This window comes from Telmatherina bonti (genome assembly GCF_933228915.1).
Source record: "Telmatherina bonti genome assembly, chromosome: 20".
In the NCBI taxonomy this organism is placed as follows: Eukaryota; Metazoa; Chordata; class Actinopteri; order Atheriniformes; family Telmatherinidae; genus Telmatherina; species Telmatherina bonti.
Window position 1 is genome coordinate 28,127,447 of NC_136618.1, and position 26,202 is coordinate 28,153,648.

A 26,202-nucleotide genomic window follows, 5' to 3' on the forward strand; every position below is an offset into this window, starting at 1 on the left:
TTTATTCTCATTTAGAAGATCTGAATAAACAACGTAGAAATGGAGGCGATAAAAAAGATGCTTGAAAAAGTTTATTCTCCTGCTTTTAGTGGCGTTTGTTTCAAAGATCACTTGATGTCTATAACACAAATCTGTAACAAAACACTGCGCACTTATTACTTTTAAATAGTTTTTTATTTACTATTATTTGTGTTTATTTATATGTGGTTTATTTATTATTACAATAAACAATTCAATAAATAATTAAAAATACAGTTAGATGTAGACTCCTAACAGTATTTTCATTTATTTCACTCTTTTATCTTAACTTTTTTCTTTTATTTTTACTATATTTATTTTGTTTTAATGTAATTTAACCCTTTCATGCACTGTGTGCACTACAATGGAGATGTATTTAAATGTTGTTTTATAGAACATGCATGGGTGAGAATGATATTTTTGCTTATTAGTGGACATAAGTGAGTTATCAATACAGTGTCACTCTCCAAAAAAAATAATATATTATAGAATTTCACATTTACAGATACTTAGTAATTACAAAGTTTGCTTCAATGATAAATAGAAAAGACATGATACAAATATTAAGGACATAAAATCAGGCATTAAAAGGTAATAAAGGTTTATCTGGAATTATTTTTACTCTTCAGGATTTAATTGGTCTGATTTATATTTCTGTTTTCTCCTGTTTTAATTATTTGTTTTTATTTACTTGTTTTTATCATTATTGCAAAGCCTTAAGTTGTATTTAACTTGTTTTTAAAGGATTACATAATAATTTAATGACATGTTAATCAAGACAGCAGCAGAGTCAAACTGAATCTATAAAGACTCATCTTCCTCCAACCAGCCGCGTGAACCTCCGTCCCAACAAACTCCAGATAACTGCTGGAGCTCCTGCAGGAGGAGCCAGAGGATCACACTCTTCTTCATTTAATGCATGTTACAACTTATTAAATAAATATGCAGAGTTTATTTTAGTCATCTGAGCTTTTTAGGTTCATGTTTAAACCTTTTATGAACGAGGAAAAATGAAGCGAACATCGCAGTTACTGTCACTCAAACCCAAGAAGCAACATGGATTCTGGTTTGGGATCGTTCACCAGTTCAGCTAAGAGGAAAAAAAACATGTAACTGGAATTTTTAGCACCTTTCCAATGAATTAAAGCCTAGATTAAAAAAATATATATATATATCTGTGAGCAGCTTCAGGCTGGACTGACAATGGCTCACATCACCAGCAGCAAAGACAAACGTGAGATCTTTGTGGAGCTGCATTTAAATAAGTTTTGTAAGACTGCGATGACCTGAGAGACTGCAGGAACTCTGACTCCATAAAGAGCAGAAATAATGTAGATTTTTACCTTGACCGCGTACTCCATGCCAGTTCCTTTGTGTATGCAGCGCTTGCAGATGGAGTAGGAGCCGACGCCAATGTCCTCTTTTATTTCATAGGCGTCAGAGAACTGGGAGGTGCTGCGGTGAAGCTGCAGAAAGGAAACACAGATGACTTTTAGTACTCAATACTCCAAACACCAGACTCAATCTGCACCAGTCTGATGATTAGCCATTGTTTTGAGTCAGGTATGTTGCAACAGGGAAACTCCCAACATTAGCAGGTCTGTGGCCCTCGAGGACCAGGAGTTGCCCACCCCCTGTAAAAAATGTGCATGTTGGAAAGATTTATTTATTGTTTATTTATTTATTATCCATACTATTTATCTGTAATATACTGTTTTTTCAAAGCAGATGGGTGATTTATCTGTCGGAAACTTTTATTTAATTTTTTTTCATTATTTTGCAGTTTCAGCAACTCTGATCTGGAGTTTAAACAAACATGTGTAATTCAATAAATTACTCTTTCAAAAAGCTTTAAAATGTATTTCTTTTCACCAAATAAATACCGTGAAACTAAAGTACCGAACCGAACCGTGAACTCTGTGTATCGTTGCACCATATCCAACATGCTTTATTCATTCGTCTGTTTGCAGACCTCTGAAGGAAAATGGAGCCTTCGGTCACTCAGGATGATTCTTTTGGTTTTTAATCTTCCTCAACGTTGAAAATGTCTAATTCAACACTGTTTCCTCCAACATAAACATGAGCAAGAGGAGTTGTGGCAGCTGATAAAGGAGGAATGAAGTTCGGATCATTTCATGTGTATTTGGAACGTAATTGATCAGGTTTGATGACGTGCAGTGAAACTAGAACCACGTACATTTCAGAGTATGCAGCACCATTTATGTGCAAACACCTTAACCTTATTTATTCTGACACCTTCCATTATAAATATTAAAATTTAACTCTGATTATTAGAGTATTTCGGAGACACAATGAGTTTGCGTGCACCTGTACAATAGTGCTGGGTAGTGGTTGCGTCTCTTCCTCTGTTATGGCCACAAAGCTAAACCCTCTGAAGAGCTGATGGGCGTTGGCACTCGGAGGGACCCCTGGAGAGTCTGAAGAATGCACAGAAATAGCTGTTAATCCTCAGTGAAACCACATTTACTGAGAATGTAGTTCATCTCTCAGCAGAGGTTGAGGTGCAGCGGGAGGTACCTCTGGGTGTTTTAGCTGTGAACTCTGGATCGAAATAGAACGTGTCGTCAGGTCGTCCTGCAGCTGGTTTAAAAGGAGGGTGGATCTCTCTGCGGTAAAGTTTCTAAGGAAGAAGAAATATTTTAAAAATCTCAGCCAGAAGCACCGTGAAATAAAACTAAAAGTAATAAAAGCAGAGATACGGTTTTGTTTTGATACAAGATGGAACAAAATGGCTGTGTAAATCCCATTGCTTATAATGTTGATTAAAGAAACTCACATTCCAGTCAATGGTGTTGAAGAACGAATGCCTCTTTATCTCCTCCACACCGTCTGGTCCGGCTCCTGCAAACAAATTCATATTTTGAAATTTCCCTCTGGGATGAATAAAGTCCTTTTCATTTTATTCATTCATTTAATTTCAGGTGTAAAAGCAGCAAAGGAAACACGATCACTGGGATGGTTTAACCAAAAGTCCAATAAAGCCTGCAGCGTTGGAGCAAAACACTGGGAATCCTAACCACACTCTACAGAACACAGTTCCTAAAACCAGTCCAGATGGTTGAACATGTGCTGGGGCCTCCTGCTTTATTTCTCAGAACTAAAATTAAACAATTCTCCTATAGAAATACTTACATATAATAATTACATTTAAATCTAAATACTGAAATCTAAACTGGTGTGTTCATAATAATCAGCTAATTTGGAGCTTTGGTTTTGGAGCTAAAGCACAGCAGAGGGGGAGGGGGTGGAGTGTGTAAGTTAATACTTTGAAGAAGTTTTCCATGTTGCACTTTTATGGTATAAACCAGTGATCTTCACTGTTAATTCAACAGGAGCCACACTAAATATAAAACAAGAGGAGAGCCATGCTACGTATCCTGCTACGTTGCCAAATCGGTAACATTCAGCTTTTTAGCAAGGAATGGTTTTCCTAAATATTGTACGGAGTAACGGCATTCTTATGCAACACTATATGGTCAAATTACAATAATGCCCCCGGAATGTGGGTGTTTCTTTTTCATTATATATACGGAGCTACCGACGGAGCAGCTCTTTGGTGGAGTTAGACGAAGCTGAAATCAGCCAAAACTGGCAACTCTGACAGGGTCAGTTAGGGCCGTTAGGACAGCAGAGTTTCTGCAAGCAGCCTGCAGCTCTTGTTTGTGGAGAGAACTGCACCGTTGAGGATCATTATGACTTGTTTAGAAAGCATTTTCAGAAAACCAGCGGCTGCTTCACGAGCCGCAAGTCAAGAGTCGGTGAGCCGCATGCGGCTCGCGAGCCACGCAGTGAGGAACATGAGTATAAACTGTCTGAGGGGAAATCTGTTGTTAAAAATCAACAAACAAATGTTTACACATTACAAAACTATCATCTATATTCTGAAAAATGTTTATGAAATTACAAAGAAGGCAGCTTTAATTCAAACTAACAAATTAAACACATTTTAAGGTCTTACAGACCTGTGTGCTGCAGGCTTCGCAGTTCCAACAAATCTCATTCAAATGAATGGATCACAGCGCAGAACAGCATCACATGATGTAGCATCACACCTGTTGTTGTTGTGTGTGTGTGTGTGTGTGTGTGTGTAACAAGTTAAAACATAATGAAGAGAAAACAGGTTTTACCCACTTCTGATGCTAAACTGAACTTATCTATCATAATGCAACTGGATTATTTCTAAATCTTGTCAAGAAGACCAGGTTTTTACAGCTCAAACATTGGATTTCATGCTTTTATTTTAACCTTTTATCTCACTAATGTAATAAATAGGCTTGCAACAATAATCCTTGCGTGTAAATCTCCAGGTATCAGGTTGTTATGTTGCCTTTCACATCCCCAGCAAGTTTCATGCGTGACTGTTTTACCGAGTCTGTTGGCAGGATTGCGTTTAAAAAGGTTCCTGAGGAGACTCTGAGCTTCTAAACTGAGGAACTGCGGCATTCCCAACTTGGCTCTGCACAAAAAGGAGAAAAAACATCACAAGAAATCCAGTTAATAGGCACCAGGCAGGATAAATTAGATAGAAAAACATATTAAATGTCCATATTGTGTATCTAAACCGAAGCATCTGAAAGACTAGACAATAATATGTCGGTGTCAGAGGAAGCAAAGTCAGCATTGTGGAGAGTCTGCTCAGCATTTTCCTGCAGACGGATGCTGGGAGTGAAAGAGAGACGTAGGAAGCGGGAGGGGTTAACGTTTCCTCTCAGCTCTGTTTTTCATTTTTCTCTCAACATGATCACATTCTCTCTTTTGCCTCTATCTTCTTCTCATCTTATCTCGCTTCTATAATCCATCAGCACACTGTGAGTGAATTCGTCTCAGCTCCATCCAGTCCTCATCATCATCATCACCCTCTTCCTCCCGAGTGTCTCCATTAATATAAATCCCTGATTCTCCCCTGGGCTGCCTCTGCTCCTTTCTCTCTCCGTCTCTTCTCAGATGTGATGTGCGCTATAATAAAAGCTGCTGTGAGGAGATTGGATATGAGCGAGCAGGCAGTATAAAGTGTCTCACTTGAGGATCATGGTCATCGTCTCTTTCCGGTCTTTGCCTTGAAACGGCAGCACTCCGGTCAGCATCTCAAACTGAGAAAGAGAAGGGAGAAATGTCACGGTCAGAACTCTGGAATGACTTTCCGTAGACACAGTTTGTACCGCAGAAAATCTAATGAGAGATAAACTGAATCATCTCTGATGTCTGCAGTGTCTCCATCAGCACAGAGCTAGAATCCAGCAATCCTGGAAGTCATTAGGATCATTCACTTCGTAGTGTTTTAGGTTGTCAGAGTTGCCATGTTAATATGCGTGGACAGCCTCTTACAAACTGTAGCAACCTGTGAATGTCAGATAGCAAACACTGGCCTGGTCTCTTTAGTAAATGCATCATGATTTATGTAAGAAGCTCTGGTGGAAGCAGATATGTGGGAGCTGGTCAACCTCATCTTTGTGCAGGAGAAGAAGATGCTGTCTGTTCTAATAATACAGCAAACCAAACAACACGACCCAGATATGGACACCCCCTTCCCACACAATCACTGATCCATTTCTTCAGATCACAGGTCAGTTTGTTTTGCTTCATGAAAAAAAAGAGCTGATTTATTTTTATTCCAAGATAAACTAATAAACTTGTAATTTCAAGATGACACCACATAAACGGAGGCATTTCTCTCAGTTTCTGCAACTATTCTAGTATTCTAGAGCTGCAAGTCATGATTGAATTTCCCCTTTGGGATTAATAAATTGTTTTTCATTCATTATTCACTCAGACTGACTGAATGGTTATGGCATGTGATAAACCTGTAAATAGATCAAAATTAGAAGTGCATGTCTACAAATCTAAACATTTTTACAAGTTTATCAAAAGTTTAGAAGGTTATGAAGCTTTGGGAGGAAACTAAGACTTGTTTCATGCACATTACTAGGATGTGGTGCACCTCATGGGGAAACTTTAAAAAATGATATTCCAGGAAAATGTGAACAAAACAAGACCTGTTTCCACAGAGAGGAAAAAAAAAACTTAAATGTTTTAGGATTTTCTTCCATTCAGCACCATGTATCTGTCAGAAACGTAGTGTCATAAGAAGTTATGGAAGCTCAAGGTGGTCACTAGTATTTTATGGAGGTAAAATGTAACAGATTTTTTATGGAAACATGCGAATAAAAGTCTGAAAATGATTTTTTTGGTGTGTGTGTGTGTGTGTGTGTGCAATCATGCATGTAGTTCCAGCTCTTTTATTCTAGATATTGATAAAAAAAAAAAAAAATGAAGCTGACATAAGAAGACTGGGATAACCCAACCTGTGAGCTAACTGTAATCTGATTACTGAAGTGGAAGAGCACGTCCCTAAAGACAAACAGCAGGAGGCATCTCCTCACCATGAGCACGCCGTACGACCACCAGTCGGCGCTGTGCGTGTGCCCTCGCCTGTTCACCACCTCAGGAGCCATGTACTCGACTGTCCCACAGAAGGAGTAGGCCTTGTTCTCATGGTCTATCGACTCCTTGCTGAGGCCAAAGTCTGAACACAAAGACATGAAACACATTAATGCGAACCTGAGATGAAAGACTTGAACTAACAGGAAAGCTGAAGTGAAAACACAACACTGGGAAAGCAGTGGGAATGAGCAGCGGGAGTACACAAAGGTCTAATATTACGCACCGGTCAGCTTGATGTGTCCATCTTCATCGAGCAGGATGCTGAAACAACAGAAATGCTTCTTTAATCCGAGCGTAGCTACATGTAACTGTGACAGTGCACGTGCATTTTTTACAGTTAGATGCTAGAAACATCTTCAGAGATAAACTGCAAATTCTCATGATACAAATCATGAAAATGTAGCAAAAAGCGTTGATTTAATTTCATATAAAACTTGTCCATGTCACTGAGTCAGGCTAATTCTGCACTCTGCATGCAAAAAGCTGAGGGAAGCCACCAAACAGCAGAAAACAGCATGAAATGCTGAAGCTCCCTGCAGCTTTCTGGAAGATTATTAATCAAACGAGGCTCCTAGAAGAACCAGTTTCCCAGTTGCATTGGGGAGCTCCATCCTTCTTGTCTGAACTTACAACCTACATATTCATGTACACGTGCTGCATGTTCAAAACGTGACGCTTTACGTGTGATTCACCTGGAGAGGAAAAGCAGAAAGGATCAGACTGTTTGTAGCTTTTTATATATTGTGTAATGGGAAAATAAATAGTTTTGCATGAGCTGCTGCGCCAGCTGTGGCCCGTACTTCTGCAGGGTGACAGTAGACATTTACTAGATCTAGAGAACATTTTGAAAAGGTAGACTGAAGAAAAACACACAAATATTTATGTAACATGCAACTGGATCAAGTGTGAGGTCATCTGTGTGTAGTTTACATGTTAGCTCACCTTAGTCATCAATAACTACATTTACATGGATAAATATTTCATGTGTCATGGATTGCAGCTGATCTACACACGGTGATCTGATCAGTTGATGGAGAGATTTTTTTTAATCTTTTTATTTTGAACTAAAAAAAAAAAAGGACTTTTAAAAGAACAAATATTAGTTACAACAAACAACAAATAAAATAAGCTTCTTAAGTTCAAAAAAGGGTTTAGGAAGAAGTCGGGCGCTTATCTAGTCCATAACCCGCGTATCAATGACACTAACATTTTCACAGCATGAAGAATGTCGTAATACACATTAAATTCTGTTATAATGCAACTTAAACAGCATACAGTCGTAATACACACAATAAATAGCAGAATTCAACATACATTGTTTTTTAAAAAATGACCCTATTTGCCTCATAACTTTGAATTATCTCATGTTTTATCATGTTTAAATTTTCCTATTGATTTACATGATTTAATACGATCGTAATGCTGTTGATGACAATGAGGAGGAAGTTGGGTTTTTTTTCTTTTGTTTTGAACATTTAGACTGTAGAGACGCACAGTAATCCTTCACTCTTTCACTGTTTTCCTGCCGTCAATATCCCAGTTTTCCCAGAAACTCATTACGTCACCCGTCCATCAGGATGGTTCAAGCATGCACAGAAACAACCTCCACCACAGAAACCATCAGAATGAGTGCAGACATGGTTATTTCTTGTCCTGCTGGTCTGTTCATTAAGAGGTTTAAACCAACACTCTCGATCAGATTGAAAATTCTTCTGATCGAGGCCGATCGGATCAGCCGAGGTGTTTACATGATGACTGGACCTTCTATGGGACCAAAAGTAAACATAGCTGCTGTTTACTGACAGCTGACATCTGTAACTGTGACGACAATAAATAAGTGTAGCAAACAGAGAAGCAACCGTCTGTATTTGTGTGAAGGCGTGTGTATGTGCGTACTTCTCAGGCTTGAGGTCTCTGTAAATGATGCCGAGGCCGTGAAGGTGATCCAGGGCCAGAGCGAGCTCTGCCAGGTAGAACTTCACATCCTCCTCCGTGAACATCACCTGCAACAAAGAACAGCCGTATGACGACGTTTAAACGCTGTACACAGCTGCTAGCAGGCGGTAAACACGTTCAGTTTGTGTGGTTTCAGCAACAAGACCAGAAAAAGCAGCATTTAAATGTGGTGAATTTAGAGTCGATGCCATCAAACTAAAATGCTTCAATTCTGTTTTTCTTTCATGGAAGATCGCTTTCGTTTGTGTGTGTGTGTGTGTGTGTGTGTGTGTGTGTGTGTGTGTGTGTGTGTGTGTGTGTGTGTTGTCTGCGTTTCTTTTTAAATCAACCATGAGTCTGGAATAAAGTTTAATAGAGTTAATTGCATTGAATTGAGCATGTTTCTTTCTGCCAAAAAGACAAATAAAAGAAACCAAAGAGCAAACACAAACTAGAAACATGAACCACAAGACATGTACATGTCATTAATCCCAGGAAGTGTATTAATGACAGCACAGTCTTGTAAAAACAAACACACACACACACACACACAAACACATACACATATATACATATATTATATATCAGGGATGCACCGATACCAGTATCAGGTCAATACCAAGCGTGTGTACTTGTACTTGGTATTAATAAAAGTGTACTGATACCACACCAGTCAACCCAGTGCAGATGTGTTAGATGATATACTTCAGATGTGTTTTAAAAGAAATAAATGCATTGAATGTTAAGATGTGACATTTTTTGTCACTAAAAGATCTTTGTTTCAAAACCACACATTTATAGTTGTATTTAGGTAAAATGTGCCAAATCAGAATAAAACTGTAATAGATCTGTAATGTTATTATATTTGTATTGATGAGGTAACTTCAGAAAGGATGGGTCATTTTATTACAACCTGATGAAATCTTACACAGTTATAACAGCAATAATAATCATAGTCACAATAATGTTCACATAAACAGTATAACATATACATATACATATGTATATGTATATATAGATAGATAGATATAGATATAGATAGATATATAAAACCAACTCTTTCCTCCTATGAGTAAATGTTTCTATCACTTCATCATTTCACTTTTGTTCTGCATGCAAGACTCTTATTTTCCAAAGAAAATAACTTCCTAAACTTTAATGACATCTTTGATTGCCTGAACCGACACTGACGTGGCGCAGTGACAAAACATGAAATATGTTTTTGTTTGTCATGGCTGTGGCTTGTTTTTATGTCGTGGATCTGCTTGTGACCACTGTGTTTCCTGTCAGCAGAAGTCAGTAAAGTCCAGTCAGAGCGATCTGCTGGAAGATTTGTGAAACGTTGTAAAGGTATTTATGGAAGAAAATGTGACGCATTATGTTTCATAAGTATGTAGAACATTGTTGTTTTAAATAAAAATGTTTATTAGGCCATTTATTGGTAAAGTTAAAAAAAAAAAAAAAAATTAGGATTCTATGTTACATACTAGCTGTACTGCTTTTAAAGGACACTTAGATGCATCATTCCAGCTCTTCACCTTATTTATTTATTAGTGAGAAGTTGATTTTCCACATTTTCATCTGGTTTAAACTGGACTTATGTAAAATGTTCTTTTGTTTGTGCTTTCTATAGTTTGTTCTGCGTTTCCAGCTGCTTATCTGGTACATCTGAGATCATATTTTGACAACTGGGCTGTCAGGTTTTACCCAGGTAGGTGGGTAAACGAGCAGCACAGACCTGTTAGTATTTATTTAATTAATCTATTTATTTAAAAGGCACCACAGGCTTCTTTATTTATCTTTCCACCTCACTTCCAAAAGAGTCGGGACACTGTGCACAACGTTTACACACTGCAGTTAAAAGAAGAGGGGATGTTATACAATATGAAACATCATCCTGATCCAACAGATGTGTTGCTCATACTATATTAGAAATGAGCAAATGTTTTACATGAAATGGTGAAACGTCATAGTTTCAACACCTGATATGTTGCTTCTGTTCTACTGGGAATAAAATATGAGTTGATGAGAATTGTAAAAAGTTGCATTTTGTTTTTATTTACATTTTACACAGCAGATTGTGGAAGTGGGATTGTGTTTGCTTGTTAGATGAAGACTGTGTTCAGAGTGAAATACAGATATTATGTTTGTAACACATTTAATAATGTGATTTGATCTCAGATAAGCCAAAACACTACCATTTTTTTTTTTAAAACAATATTTCAAGTTCCCTTTAAAGCTCTTCTAAACAAAAGAATCCAATAAAACATGGATTACTCTGATATTAATATACATTTTAGGATTTTGCATTAATATTCTTATCGTTAATGCCTTTTGGTGATGAAATGACAGCAAATCAGCTATAAATGATGCATTTCAGCCTGCATCCATGTACATGTAACAGTGATAAATGTCCTGTTGTTTACTATATGAAGCTGGTTATTAGGACGCAGCTGTGAAGCTCTACAAAACAGATTACACTTCACTTCTCTGATCTTCTTCCTGCGAGCCAGAGATGATTACAAAACCAGTTATACGCTGGTATCTGTTAGATTGGATCAGCGACTGAGACAAAATTAGAGGAATGTTTTCCTACGACTGGCTTATAAGGTTAAAGTTTGTTATTTCTGTAAAAGCCAACACAATCTCGCAGCAACCGTTTCCCAGTCCAGGAAAATAAACTCCTGATTCTTTCTCCTTCTGTCAGCTTTATTCTCTCTGTGTTGTTTTACTGAAATCTAATCAGACCTCTCAGAGCGTAAACTGATGTCAGATCAGTGCTTAACTGCAGTTACCTCCTTAGAGAGACGAGTGAAGAGATCTCCCCCCCTGAGAAAATCCAGGATCAGGTAGAGCTTTCCTTCCGTCTGAAACGCTGCGGGGAAGAAAGTGAAGCGAGGTGAGAACTAAATCGTTCGCTCCTGCAACAAGAGGAAGCTCTGATTGGATGTAAGCTCAACGCCGCGGCCTCGCATTGGCTGCCTCACCGTAGTGCAGCTTAACGATGAAGGGATGGTTGACCTCTACCAGGATGTCTCTCTCCATCTTTGTCCTGACCCGGTCACGCACTGGAAACACACACACAGGGTGGAAAACACATTCATCACCGGTTAAATCACAGAAAGAAGAGAAATGAAAACATAGCAGCCTTCCTTATTTTGTTTCTATTTTAGCTGCAGGGTAACAGCTGATGAGTAAAGCTTGTTGTATACTCCACCAAAGGCAAGAACTCGAGGCTGCAAAACAAGAAAAAAATTCTTTTTCCTCAGGTCCGTTCATCCTCCACTGCAGGTGGCGATGACTGGTTTTATGTGCGATGAATCTGGTTGTCGCCACCGCCAAGCAGGTTCTGTGTTTACCTGCGTTTATCTGTTTGTTTGTCTGTTTTTGTTCAAGATAACTCAAAACGTTACAAACGGATTTTCATGAAATTATCAGGACTTGTTGGAAATGTGAAAACGAAAAACTGATTAAATCTTAGAGATGATCTGGATCACCGTTTGGGTCCAGGAACTTTGCAAAAGGATTACTCAACATTGTGTTCAGCGGAGGTTTCCGCTCTCCGAGTGGTTTTCCGGTTTCATATTTAACAAGCAACTTTGTCCGCGGCAGGGCGGGTCGTGCACGCGGCTGGGTCCGAGTGTTTTAATGCCACATGTTGTAAAAAAGTTTGTACTTTCTCACCACCTCAATCAGCTGTTTTATCAAAACAATCCGTTTTACCTGCAACAGCATAAACACTGAAAATGTCAAATGTCCGACAAATAACACCCACGAAAAAAGTTCTGCCTGCCCGACGTGTTGAGAAATGACTTCAAACATGTCATCGAGAACAAAATGACGTCATTTTCATCTCAGGGCCTCGAGAACACGTAAAAAGTTCTGGCTTCTCGTGGAGTAAGTAACAAGCTTTAGTGATATAAGAGGGAAGAATGTGCACATAAAAAGTTAAAGGAGAAGTAAAGCTATAAGAGAAAAAGAAACGAGTCGGTTAGATCAGGTTGTATTTCTTTCTGCAAGCAGATGGTGTATGGCCTGAGTTCAACGTTATTTCAAGAATTAATTCCTTCACAATCTCTCCACACCTCTTTAGCCCTCAGTAGCTTCTCATGTGAAGGTGTGAAATTCTCTTTTTGGGAGACTGAGAAACCGAATCTACTTGTGAAACAACTTCAGGAGGCTTCATCCACAAGAAAACTATTTATTTTAGAAGAAAAGGCTCTCAGCTGGCTCTGAAAGGTTAAACGGATGTCAAGAGGCTGAACCTTGTGAAGCTAAACGTGACTTTTCTTTAAACGTTCTCCATCTGCCTTTTGCACATGAACTGTGAAAATGAGTTCGGATTAATAAACTAATCAATTCATCTGCTAAAACAGCTAAAAACAATTCATGTATTTAAACTACTAGTAACTTAAAAATGTGGATGATGAAAACGCTTCATTTAACACGTCCAGCGCATTTTATCCACAGCAACTTCTGAAAGGATTCGTTGCAACAACACACATTTGCACAGGAAGTTGAATCTGAAATTTAGGTTTTGCAGAACTGAAACAAACATCAGGAAGTTCTTATTTCCACTGCTGTTACACACACACACAATGACAGCTGCAGCTTCATCTGGACGCTGTCTGATGACCCAGATGTGGATTATGATGATAACTGACTGTATGATTAAAACTGGAGGTAAACTGGAAGCTTATATTCTTAAACAGGGACATCATGGGCTATATAAGCTTGTTTTTGTATCGTTTGGGGATTTATTATGGTTAATGCTGTAACTTGAATAAAAATGTTTGGAGAAAGTGTTTTCAGACTGTATTTCCAGGTAATTTCTACTCCACCTTAAACAGTCATTTGACTCTGATAGCGTTTGGTTAACCTGTTTACTTAGACTCAGCACCTAAATGAAAGAACAATTTGTTCTGTAATCTTCCTCCAGACCCGCCTGTGTTATTATTTTGTCCCTGTCAAACTGGACACACTGTAGATGCACTGATTTACTCTTCACGCCGTCAAGGTGTCATTACTGACCACTCTGGACTTACTTTTTTGGCATCTTTGCCTTTATTTCACAAACCAACTGGACAAAATCCTCTCCGTTTCTTAAGGATGTTTATGTAAGGGGTGGTTGTTTTTAACAACAAGCTACTGACGTATCACACTGATTATTAGTGTTTTCTAAGCTAACATCCCTGTTCTGCCCTCGGAGCAGCCACAGTGAACTGTTAAAATATCCTTGTTTGTGGTCAAATGCTGCATTCTTAAAACTCAGCCAGATCGTCTGCAGTCCTGAGTGTTATGTTGTCAATATCTCAGTAACGTAGTGTGTAACTCTGTGGGGTAAACTGTGTTTAATCGACTCCAGGGATCTACATCCCATCCAGGAGGTTTATAATCCGACTGCAAAATGTAGAGTTTATTCTGAGACTATAGTAAATTCACAGTAAGCGGTCCATCAAGAGAATAAAGTATCTATCCATCCATCCATTTATCTATCAATTTATTCATCTATTTATCGATCTGTCCATCTATCCTTCTATTATCCATCCATCTATCCATCGATGCATCCATCCATTTATCCATCTATCTATTTATCCATCTATCTATTTATCCATCTATCTATTTATCATCTATCATTCATCCATCTATCCATCCATCCATCGATCTATCCATCCATCTCCCTATGCATCCATCTATTAATCCATCTATCATCCATCCATCTATTTATCCATCTATCTATTTATCCATCTAATTATTTATCATCTATCATTCATCCATCTATCCATCCATCCATCCATTGATCTATCCATCCATCTCCCTATGCATCCATCTATTAATCCATCTATCATCCATCCATTCATCTATCCATCCATCTATCATCCATCCATCCATCTCCCTATGCATCCATCTATCATCCATCCATCCATCTATCTATCATCCATCCATCTATCTATCTATCATCCATCCATCTATCTACCATCCATCCATCCATCTATCTATCATCCATCCATCCATCCATCTATCTATCTATCATCCATCCATCCATCTATCTATCATCCATCCATCCATCCATCCATCGATGCATCCATCTATCCATTTATCCATCTATCTATTTATCCATCTAATTATTTATCCATCTATCATTCATCCATCTACCCATCCATCCATCCATCTATCTATCATCCATCCATCCATCTATCATCCATCCATCTCCCTATGCATCCATCTATTAATCCATCTATCATCCATCCATCCATCTATCCATCCATCTATCATCCATCCATCCATCTCCCTATGCATCCATCTATTCATCCATCTATCATCCATCCATCCATCTCCCTATGCATCCATCTATTCATCCATCTATCATCCATCCATCCATCTATCATCCATCCATCTATCTACCATCCATCCATCCATCTATCTATCATCCATCCATCCATCTATCATCCATCCATCCATCTATCTATCATCCATCCATCCATCTATCTATCATCCATCCATCCATCCATCGATGCATCCATCTATCCATTTATCCATCTATCTATTTATCCATCTAATTATTTATCCATCTATCATTCATCCATCTACCCATCCATCCATTCATCCATCCATCTATCTATCATCCATCCATCCATCTATCATCCATCCATCTATCCATCTATCTATCCATCTATCATCCATCTATCATCCATCCATCTATCATCTATCTATCATCCATCCGTCTATCATCCATCCATCTATCCATCTATTTATCATCTATCCATCCATCTATCATCCATCCATCCATCCATCTATCATCCATCCATCTATCCATCCATCTATCATCATCCATCTATTTATCATCTATCCATCCATCTATCATCCATCCATCCATCCATCCATCCATCTATCATCCATCCATCTATCCATCCATCTATCATCCATCCATCTATCCATCCATTTATCATCCATCCATCTATCTATCATCCATCCATCTATCTATCATCCATCCATCCATCTATCCATCCATCTAACCATCATCTATCATCCATCCATCTATCTATGCATCCATCTATCTATCATCTATCTATCATCCTTCCATCTATCATCCATCCATCTATCTATCATCCATCCATCTATCTATCATCCATCCATCTATCATCCATCCATCTATCTATCATCCATCCATCTATCCATCCATCTAACCATCATCTATCATCCATCCATCTATCCATCTATCATCCATCCATCTATCTATGCATCCATCTATCTATCATCCTTCCATCTATCATCCATCCATCTATCATCTATCCATCCATCAATCCGTTTGTATATCCATCTGTCCATCAATGATAACATGACTATTTATCACATTTTCATTATAAAAACAATTAATATTACTACCATATTGCTAAGTGATCGATATTTTGACCTGGAATTTATGATGAATTATCATCCTGTTAGATTTTTAACCAATCAATCAAGGAGCTGAAATTGACAATAACATTCAATCAGCAGCAGAGATTAACATGTGACCAGAAAGCTTTATATCTGTCTAAAAAGGACTAAAATAATGGTCCTTAATGGGTGGAAATAAACCCAAAAAAAATTTTTTTTTTTTAACCAAACGAGTGCCAAAAACAAGCCGAGTTGGAGAGTAGGTAGCATAAATAACTGTATATAGAGAAAAAAAAAACAGCTGGAAGAAAACTATAAATATGTAAATAGCTTCTGTTGTGTGTTTGTTTCAATGCCAAGATTTTTTTTTTCCTCACAGGCAATACTTGAGAGAATAATATGCAGATGAGAAAAGGCTTGGTTTTGTTTATCTATATTTTTTCTACAAAGCACTGTCTGTACGGTGCGACATCTATCGATACATTTATTCTAAATCATTTTAATATCACAGATTGAGGTTGTTCTGAAAGATATCCTCTGGAAATGCTGACTTTGCTTAAAGAGGTGGAGATTTTACGTGATTTTATGTATTTTTACATAAAAAAAATACAACCAACCGTAGTAAAAACTAGCCTTGGAGTTTTAAGAGTTAACATTAGCATTAGATCCCTCCCATGGCATCAGTTGGCTAATGGCACCTCCTAATCACTGGAGATCAGATTGTTTCCCCCACTAGAAGAAGTGTTTTAAGTCAGGATACCAGATGAATTAGTGAACAAGAGGAGTGGATGGACTCATATGCTGTGAGCTCTAACCTTTCCACCATCTGGTGACCCAACAGCTGCTGCTCCTGCTACATGATCTGCAGGCCATCACCTCAAACTGATGGTGTTTTTGTCTCCACAAAAAGGAGAATAATGAGGATTTACGGCTGTCTTATTGTGAACAAATGGACCAAAAGTCCGTCTGATGTTGTTTTAGGACTCTGAAGCTCATTGGTGGGTGTTGGATGCAGCAGTGCAGTGTATTTGGACCAAGCAAACGGTGTGTGATGGATCTCCATGGCAAAGTACAATGAGATGTATTATGGTTTATGGCACAAAACTAGAAATATGTTGATGATTTTAATCATTTTTGTGATTTGTTGAAAAGGTTTACACATGTCTACCTTTCAGTGTGGCTTTCTTCAGCACCTTCATGGCGTACAGCTGACCAGCATCCGGTCCTGTGATCTTCCTCACCAGAAACACCTACACACACACACAAAAACACACACAGGGCGCAAAATGAGGTCAACCTGATGCTTCCCTTGATGTAAGACGCCATACCAGCGGTGTAATGTGTGATGGAGCATCAGAGCATGCTGGATGTGGACTGCATTGACCCCATTTTCCAGATCGCGTTTATATAGATTAAAAGACACACACACACACACACACACACACTGAACGAGAGACTCATTGTTCATTCATAAAGGCGATGATACTGAGCAGGACTGTGGAGGACCTGTTGTCTCCATGGCAACAGCCTCTCAAACACCAGCACAGGTGAAACATTACAGGGATTTGAGTGGAAATTAAACCTGCGCTTACACTTCAGACACACTCACACACATGCTGGCAGGTTGTCAAACACACACACACACACACACACACACACACACACACACACACACACACACACACACACACACACACACACACACACACACACACACACACACACACACACACACACAGAGCGGTACCTTTCCAAAAGAGCCTTGTCCCAAGACTTTGCGGAGCTCAAACTGCCGCGGGTCGGCCTTTTCTGATCCCTCCTTGACATGATGGGTGATACTGATCTCTTTGATCGGCACATCATCCTGAAAACACACAAAACACACGTATAAGTTGAAGTTTTGTCATAATGGTTTAGATGGGGATCTTTCACCACTGTCTTCTTTTGAGAATAATTAGACAATAAGGACTAATTTGTGAATGATGAGGCTGTGTAAAGACAAGTTCATCTAAGTCTGACTTCACTGCTTTCTGCTTGTTTACGCGCCTGATTTCAGGCTGAATTTGACATGAAGAATTTCCTCTTTTCTGAAATTTGAACTGTTTTCTTTGAGGCTGATTCAACACAGGAAGCACCAAAACCAGGCAGGCTAGAAAACTGTGGAAATCCCAACGTTTTTGGTTTAGATTCTTTCCTCGGATACTAGTATTGCAATCTGCTGCAGCAGCAAGGCGTACTGTAGACAAGATGTTTACATGTCACTCAATATTCAAATATATAATTTTTAAAAAAAGTATTTTACTTCAGCAACACAACAGTCTCATCTCACATCATCTTCCAGCATCCAGACTTGAAAGAAGCTGAACATTCAGTGGCTGAGCAGCACAGCGGTATGTCTTAAAATCCTCTGCAGGTTGAGAAAACCCTAATATTTATCTTCTGATTCTTTATGATTGACCCTTTTGCTGTGGTGTCTTTACAATAAAGCTGAGCCTGGATTACAAACATGCAAGAGGAAAACTGAAAAAAGCTTTGGTTTAATGTGTTTCACCAGTGAAGAAGATGGATATCCATGCAAAATGCACAGCAATACTAAAGGTAAGTGTTTTGTTTTGTTTTTTTTTTTTTTTTTTTAAATCAGATAGCATCTGTGCTGTAGTTAAAACCAAAACAAAAGGGAAAAAAACACTTTTTTCTGTTGTAAAACAGTTTTTTTTTAAAGGGTTAATGTCCATTTTGCTTGGTGTCATGACCTCAGGAGTCAAGCTTAGCATATAAAGCAGTGATCGACAACACTTTTAAGATCTCTTTCCTCAGCACAGTGTCAGATAAAATCTGTCTACTGAACACTGAAGAAAAAGATTGTCCTCTTTATTCAGCCTGATTGTAATTAACCTGCATCAAACACTTTGGTCCAGCTTTAAATAGATGTGAACAAGAACACACTGAAACAATGTCACTGTAAGGTCATCTTTGTTTTGGCGATATAGAGAGTTTACTTATTCATTTCCTTTTACAGGTAGACTTTGGAAGCCTTCTGCTACACAAGATACATAGATATAAAACTATTTTTATTCCAACTACAATTTAAACACAGATTTTATTACAAACTTCTTTAATTCTATTTCAGTAAAGCGGTAGGAGTTAACACAGCTCGCAGCTCGGTTCTGAATGCACCAAACTAAACACAAAGTCTTGCTATTTCCATATTGCAGCAGGAACGGCTGCTTTAAAGAACAGGAATGCAAGAGTCTCCTCCAAAGCTGAACAAAAGAAATCCTGATTGATAACTAAATTTATTCAACTAAATCACTTTAAGTTGGACAGTCCCCCCCCCCCCCCCCCCCCCCCCCCCAACGACGGGCAATTCACTATTTGTTTTGCATCCTACCTCTACTCTGCACTCTCTCCAGTCAGTAAAAGTAAGTCTGATGTTGTCTACCGTCTTATGTCTTCTTTTGTCTTTTTCTTTCTTAAACTTTCATACTTCTGTTTCTCAGGACTCTGCAGGGCAGGAACAGCTACAGAAATAGACATAATAGATGTCACTGTGCCATTAAACTGAGCCAAAAAGCTAGACAGTGCTGCTTTAAGTAAAAATGTTTAAAGCTAAACAAAATTATTTAAATGGCAGTCTAAATAATGTTTGATTAAATAACACGACTATGAGGTTTACTTGTCATTCCCCTCATATCGATCTACTTCCCCTTACTACTGACCTGGTCAGGTTGTGTTTGGACCCCTAACAGTGAGCCGTACTCCCTAAAAATGTGCTAAAACTTTCCAGGGAAAAATAACTTAAAATATTTGAAAAGCTTTGATATGCTTTCAATAAAAGCTGACTCAGCATCTCTGCTCTATTAAAGTCATTATAAAAAGCAAGGGATCGATTTGTAAACCCAGAAAGCCTCATTAGACCATGATGCACTGCAGCTTCTGAGTCACAACACCGGGTGCGGTCTGAGTACATTTACTCTCTGGCAGCAGAAGTCATCCAACGCCCTGAGGGACCGCCGTTTTCCCTCTCCTGCACTCAAACACAGCAAGTTTAGACGCACTTTCCGGTTTTCATTTAGAAAGGCATTCTGGGAAAACTCCACAACAACGTCCATCAGTGTGAGTTGGTGCGAAGGTGGTTTTTCTATCCCATCCAGGCTTCTTCGGTGAGTCATACAACAGGTTGAGCAGGCATCCCGAACACTCGTCATCCACACAGCAGGAACTTACAACACACACTAACACAGTTGTCATGGAGCCACCCCCGATACCAATACCTGCTCCCCACTGTATCTCACTGACTAATGGTACAGAGGTATTCAGAAACACCACGTTCCCGTCATTTTTCCAGTTTTTCTAACACATCCCAGTTCAATCTTCTTCTTTTTTTTTCTCGGGAAATGGACGCAATAAACCAAAAACAGGAAAAACACGCTCAGAGTTCATCCTATCTGCTGTCTTCAACCTCTGCTCCATCCCTTCCTCCCTCCATACCTGCAGTTCCCAGGTGGGTGAACTGTTTGCTGCTGGCTGTCCCAGTGCATTATGGGTCCTGTAGTCCCGACGGCGGCTGAGGCTCTGTGGCGCTAACATGCTCCTGAGCATCGACTGTGAGGCGGCGGGATGGAGCTGGCGCCGGTTTCTGCTCATCCCTGACACTACCTCTCTCTCTCTCCCTGTGAGTAAGCTTTTCCTCCCTCCCTCCCTCCCTCCCTCCTTTCCTCCCTCGTTGCCTCCTACTTTCTCACTTTTTCTATCTTTATTTGAACAGTTCTCACCTCTCCTGCCTGGTTTGCACCTCTCTCCGTCTCCTTGGTGTTCTCTCTCTTGCATTCTGTCTCTTACAGGACAAGGTTCCAGAGTGTGTGGAAGGGAGGGTGGGATGCTGCAGAACATCTCCCGTCTTTGTAAACCGTTATTAAGCTACATGTAAGTCTGGATTACTGAAGGTCAAAGTAGATAGGAACTCTAGTTGGAGGTTTTTCACCTTTTAATTATAATTCTTGTCTCCATCTCCAGTAAACGGTAAAATATGTGGCACTTCCTAATTTTATAATTTAAAAAATCAACTTTAAAAAGAAGTTTTTCTAAAAAAAAAAAAAAAAAAAAAAAAAAATTGAATCCAGAGGAAATAAATCACATTCAGCTGTTTGTGCCCATCTAAAACCATATTCTGTAAAAAAGAAAAAAACTCCACAGAATTAAAAGCTATTTTTAGGTTAAAGGCTGATTTTAACAGGGATGAGCTTCTTTTTGGAATATCTCACTCAACATCGACAAACGCGAAGACTAAATGTTTATTTAGTATATTGAGCCCATCCATCGAGGACTAGCGTGATATTGTTTCAGTAAATTCGTAATGGAAAGAATCACTTTCTCTATGAAGCTTCAGAAAACAAGATTTGAAAGAAATTGGGATTTTTGAGGAAATCATATATTTCTACAAGGTGCCCTACTTTTATCTGATTTACTTCTCAGCGTTTTTCTCTTTGTTTTCATCTAATCTACATCATTCAGCCTCCTCTTTGCCTTTTAGAAAAGGAACGAACACCTCAGGTTCTACTAGGGCTGTGACGATATGCTTTTGTCCCGATTCAAGTTTGATTCTGATTTTTTGGGTGCCGATTCGATTTAAATTGCTCATTTTTGTAGATTAAAAACAAAAAAAATGTATAAAACTTTTTTTTTGCTCGTCATTTTTCTTGATTTCAGTTAGTAAAAAACAACCCAGTAGCCACACCATCATTCTGCTGTTATAATGCCCAAGAAGACAAGTTAAAAGATCAATAAAAACAATAAGAATGACAAAAATGTTATTTATTTGAAGGAAAAAAAAAGAAGATTTTTTTAAACAAAAACAAATTATTTCAAAATTCCAAACAAAAAAACGAGAAAAAAATTCCCGCTTTCTGATTATTCTATTTGTTTTTCCCACCCCTAGGTTCTGCGTTGATACCCATGATCTACAGGTAAAACTGTACTAAACAGGTAATGAATCACTTTGTAAAAAATATATTCTTGATATCTTGATGTGATTTTCAATGAAGATAATAAAAAATAAACCTAAAACATTTTCCTGATTTTGTGTCTGATTGGTGCACAATGTTCATTTGGATTGTTTGTAGCTCATGAGTTGTTTCAGGAGTTTTTACTCCAACCAGACCTGCAGGGGGAGGCCAGCGGGGCAGGACAGTGCCGCTACTTTAAGGGGCTCTGATTGTGCACCAACATTTACATGTGAGATAAAAATAATTCACACAGAAGTTAAAGACAGACTTTCCCTGGAAAACTTTGTATTGTAATAAGACTAAAGCTAAAACTTATTCACAGTCGAGTCCTTGTTACCATTTTTTTTACACGATTGCGGTATTTCTATCAGATCATTTAGAAAATAATTAGGGCTGCACGATACAGGGAAAAACTGACATTGTGATTTTTCCCTAACCCTGTGATATACATCACAATATGGAAAAATACTGACTTGAACAGTACTTTAAGTTATGCTTCTAATATTTTGTTGACAATTACAGGTACTACCTGTGCAGGTAATACAGGTAATACCTCTTACCTCTTTTTGTGAATGTCACAAGTCTGGTTTTTGTCTGTATTTAAGAGTTAATCTCATGTTTTATTGGTTGTTTTGTTGTGCTAGGTCCTGAGAACACATTATTTTCCATCATGTTTGGTTTACGACTGCTCGCGCTGGAAGAGTTGTAAACTAAAATTGACGAGCTCCCAATCCACATTTGCAGGTCATAGATGGACAGATGGACAAATGAGTTCATCTGCCTCCTACAACGCAGGACCAGCAATGTGATTATTGCTCACATGTACATTGCATGCTCAAACAATATATTGTGAAGCTCTAAAAGTAACCTCATTTTAATGTGATCTTAAGGTATTTTTTCCTATTCTATTCTACAGTCATTTAGCAGACGCTTTTATCCAAAGCGACTTATTTTATAAGAAGCCGGTCACAAAGAAACATTTTTGTTGAATTTATGAAAAATAAAAACTACAAAACACCTTGAAGGACAGATGATTTTCCAGCAGTTAAGGTGATTCCCAAACAGCTATTAGCCGGCAGCACAATGTGCAGTTTGTCCTTGATACATTTGAGGAAACAGGACAAATGAAAGACAAAAAAGGAAGTGTTAGCCCTAAAAAGCTGTCTACAGCAGATAAATGGTGCCTGAAAGGGATGTCCTTGATAAATCACTGCAACCTCTGAATGTTTTCCTGGAAATGAACAAAGAAATAAGAGTGGCTCAAATTTTTTGCATCAACTTAGAAATGAGAAAGTTATTTTCTAAAGCTGGATTTATATGAGCGCTATGTCAGTGAAATGTGCCGTCACACTTGAGCGAAGGGTTACGGCGTTGTGTTGCAGTTTCTTTAACGCACAAATTCAACAAGAAGCTCCAGAAACACATAATCACAAAGCAGCCAATCACAAGCGACTACTTCCACATAAATACGCTGCAAGCAGGGGTGCACACTGGGTCTGGAAGGGATGCGCGTCGAGCCGCCACAGACCTACATGGAGCATTCGCCGGAAACGCCATAACAGACTTTTGCCAAATTACCAGCACAGTCCTGATCTTTACACACTTGAAACAAGAATAAAAACCAAAACATAATAAACGTTAGGGCTGTGATCATATGCTTTTGTCCCGATTCGATTCAACTCAGATTTTTTTGGGTGCCGATTCGATTTAAATTGCGATTCTCACAACTCTTTGCTGATTTTTGCAGAATGAAAACAAAAAAAAATTTTTATAAAATATTTTTTCTGCTCGTCATTTTTCTTGATTTCAATCAGGATAAAACAACACAGTAGCCGGACCATCATTCTGCTGTTATAATGCCCAAGAAGACAAGTTAAAACATCAATAAAAATGATAAAAATGACTAAAATTTTATAATGGATTATTAATTTAGATTTATTTGAATTTTTAAAAAAAACTTTTTTAACAAAAAACAAAAAAAAAAAAAAATCAATTTTAAAATTGTGAAGCAAAAAATCCTGATTTTCGATTTTATTTTCCCACCCCTAATAAACGTCTTATATCAGCCAAAGATTATGCAGCTCCAGACATGAGAAGGAAAAGGTAATTTGCGCTGTATGTCATTAAATATGGCGCTTCACATTACTGTATGCAAATCATCACCCATCTAGACTGAACTGACAACAAACGAAGCACCAAATCCAACCTGACAACGAGCAGCTGATAAACGATAAAAACAGAGTTTGGAAGCTGCCAGCAGTGAGAAATGGTTGAAATGCTGACGAGTTTAGGCTGGTTGACAATTCGAATGGTGTGTGTGTGTTTCTGTGTGAGTCAGAACACAGATGGAGGATCAGCACTGAAGCGACAGGATGCTCATGTTGCACCTCTTAATCACAGGATTAAAACTGAAAACCCTGCACCTGTGCCTCAGACAAACACACGAGCGTCAGCGCCAACTAACTCAGGTATACCCACCTGCATGCGCCCACATGCAAACGTTATAAGTCTCTAACTTTTACTCTCCATGTTGTTTCAGTCACAGTTGTGCACGACAAATACTGAAAAGCAAACACACACTCAGGTTCCAAATCTTCTTTGCTGACTGACTCTATTTCTGTTTCCCACATCCAGGACACTTTACTTACTGTCCGCTTACGGCAGATAAGGAATTCTATTCAGCCTGCGGATAAATAGAAACCTGCCATCTCTTAAATGTGGCCTGACTGAATCAGATCAGTATCTTGCTTTATTCTAATCCTTTAATGTTTAAACCGTCAAGGATTCAGACAGATAAGCCTTTTATGTATTTTTATTATTGTTGCTCTTATTTCTTCTTACTGTTTCTTTAGGTTATTTAACTTCTGGTTTTAACTCCAGTGTTTTAACTTTCAATTCAACTTTATTTATATAGCGTCAAATCACGGCAATGCCATCTCAAGACGCTTTACAGACAGAGGGGAAAACATAATGAAAGCCAATTCATAACAGCCTATATAAGGAAACCAACAGATTGAGTTGAGTTCAACTCAATCTCCCATCCTGAGCAAGCACACTGGCAACAGTGGGAAGGAAAAAACTCCCTTTTAACAGGAAGGAAACCTCCGGCAGAACCCGGCTCAGGACAGGCAGCCATCTGCCTCTGCTGTGTGGGGGGAAGAGGACAGAAAGACAACAGACAACAGGAACTGCTACTCCCGGCCAGGGAGACCTGCTGAGACAGGAGACATACATGTTAATGATGCAACACTGTTATGGGGGGGGGGGGGGGGGGGGGGGGGGGGGCTTCCTCTAAGAAGCTCAGTGTATCAGGAAATGGCTCCTGGTGTGGATGGATCTATGGAGATTGTTTCCTCACATCAGCATCAAGTCAGAGTTTTATCACCTAATTAATGTTTTATCTGTTTTATTAATTATACCCGCGTTCGGTTAAAGAGAGAGTATTCAGGGAATGATGTTATTTGGGAAATTCGTCAGTGGGGGGGTTGCCCTCTGTTCCTGTGTGTGTATGAGTGTGTGGAAAGAGCTTGCGTCTTTATTGTTTTTAATTGTCTTGTATCTACTTTTTTTGGGTTTTTTTTTTATCCTCATGACTTGATTTTATCTTGTAAAGCACTTTTTGTTGCCCGTGGCATGAAAAGTGCTCAAGAAATAAAGTTTGATTTGATTTAGTTTTAGAAAAATCAGCTTCGTACAACGTCATGTTGAAGTCCTGACACTGTTAGTATTGATAATGGGTTCTCAGATGTAACATGGTTTGATACAGAGGGCTTCTGTGAAAATACACAGTTTGTATCAGGCAGGAAACAGAGATCCACCAAGTCTTCTGATTTTGCTGCTCCAGAGAGCGGAACAAAAACATCTGGAGATATCGCTTCGAGTTTTTATGCTCTGAACTGCCAGAACAAAAATCTGCAAGATCAGCAGATAATTTCATTTAAATCAAAACCTGTTTATTTAGTTCTGCTATATAATGTGTCAAAAATAAAAACTAATGATCAGTTTACATGAATATAAAACCTGTGATGGGCTGGCGACCTGTCCAGGGTGTACCCTGCCTCTCTCCTAATGATTGCTGGGATAGACTCCAGCTTCCCCGCAGCCCTTAAATGTATAAGCGGACAGAATATAAAATATAAAAATCCTATTTTAGACTCCAAAATGTTTATTATTAATACTTGAAAACATTCTGACAAAAGAAGATAAACTTCAGTTCCGCAGCTTTAATTTGAGCTTTACTGATAACTCTGTTTGTGTCATTTCAATACTGCTGTAACCACACAAAGCTCTTTGAAGTAAACATCATTGTTATGAATCTAAACCTAAAAAATTAGACTTGCAAAGACATAAGAAGAATAAAGCAAACAGATATCTTGCTTTTCTTCCTTTCTTTGATCAGCAT

At 38.5% G+C, this 26,202-nt stretch overlaps 1 protein-coding gene across 1 annotated transcript in view; it reads right to left on the bottom strand.

The window, feature by feature from the left end:
- rps6ka3b (ribosomal protein S6 kinase, polypeptide 3b) overlaps nt 1-26,202 on the bottom strand; it is an 84,486-nt gene that overhangs the window by 8,067 nt on the left and 50,217 nt on the right. The window contains exons 3-15 of the mRNA XM_079260094.1: nt 17,543-17,659; nt 16,964-17,045; nt 11,403-11,483; nt 11,211-11,290; nt 8,377-8,483; nt 6,704-6,741; nt 6,420-6,562; nt 5,059-5,129; nt 4,407-4,495; nt 2,816-2,880; nt 2,557-2,659; nt 2,347-2,456; nt 1,362-1,484 (exon numbers count right to left, since the gene is read on the bottom strand). Of these exons, the coding sequence (XP_079116220.1) occupies nt 1,362-1,484; nt 2,347-2,456; nt 2,557-2,659; nt 2,816-2,880; nt 4,407-4,495; nt 5,059-5,129; nt 6,420-6,562; nt 6,704-6,741; nt 8,377-8,483; nt 11,211-11,290; nt 11,403-11,483; nt 16,964-17,045; nt 17,543-17,659 (1,209 nt within the window). The remainder of the gene's footprint in view (nt 1-1,361; nt 1,485-2,346; nt 2,457-2,556; nt 2,660-2,815; nt 2,881-4,406; nt 4,496-5,058; nt 5,130-6,419; nt 6,563-6,703; nt 6,742-8,376; nt 8,484-11,210; nt 11,291-11,402; nt 11,484-16,963; nt 17,046-17,542; nt 17,660-26,202) is intronic.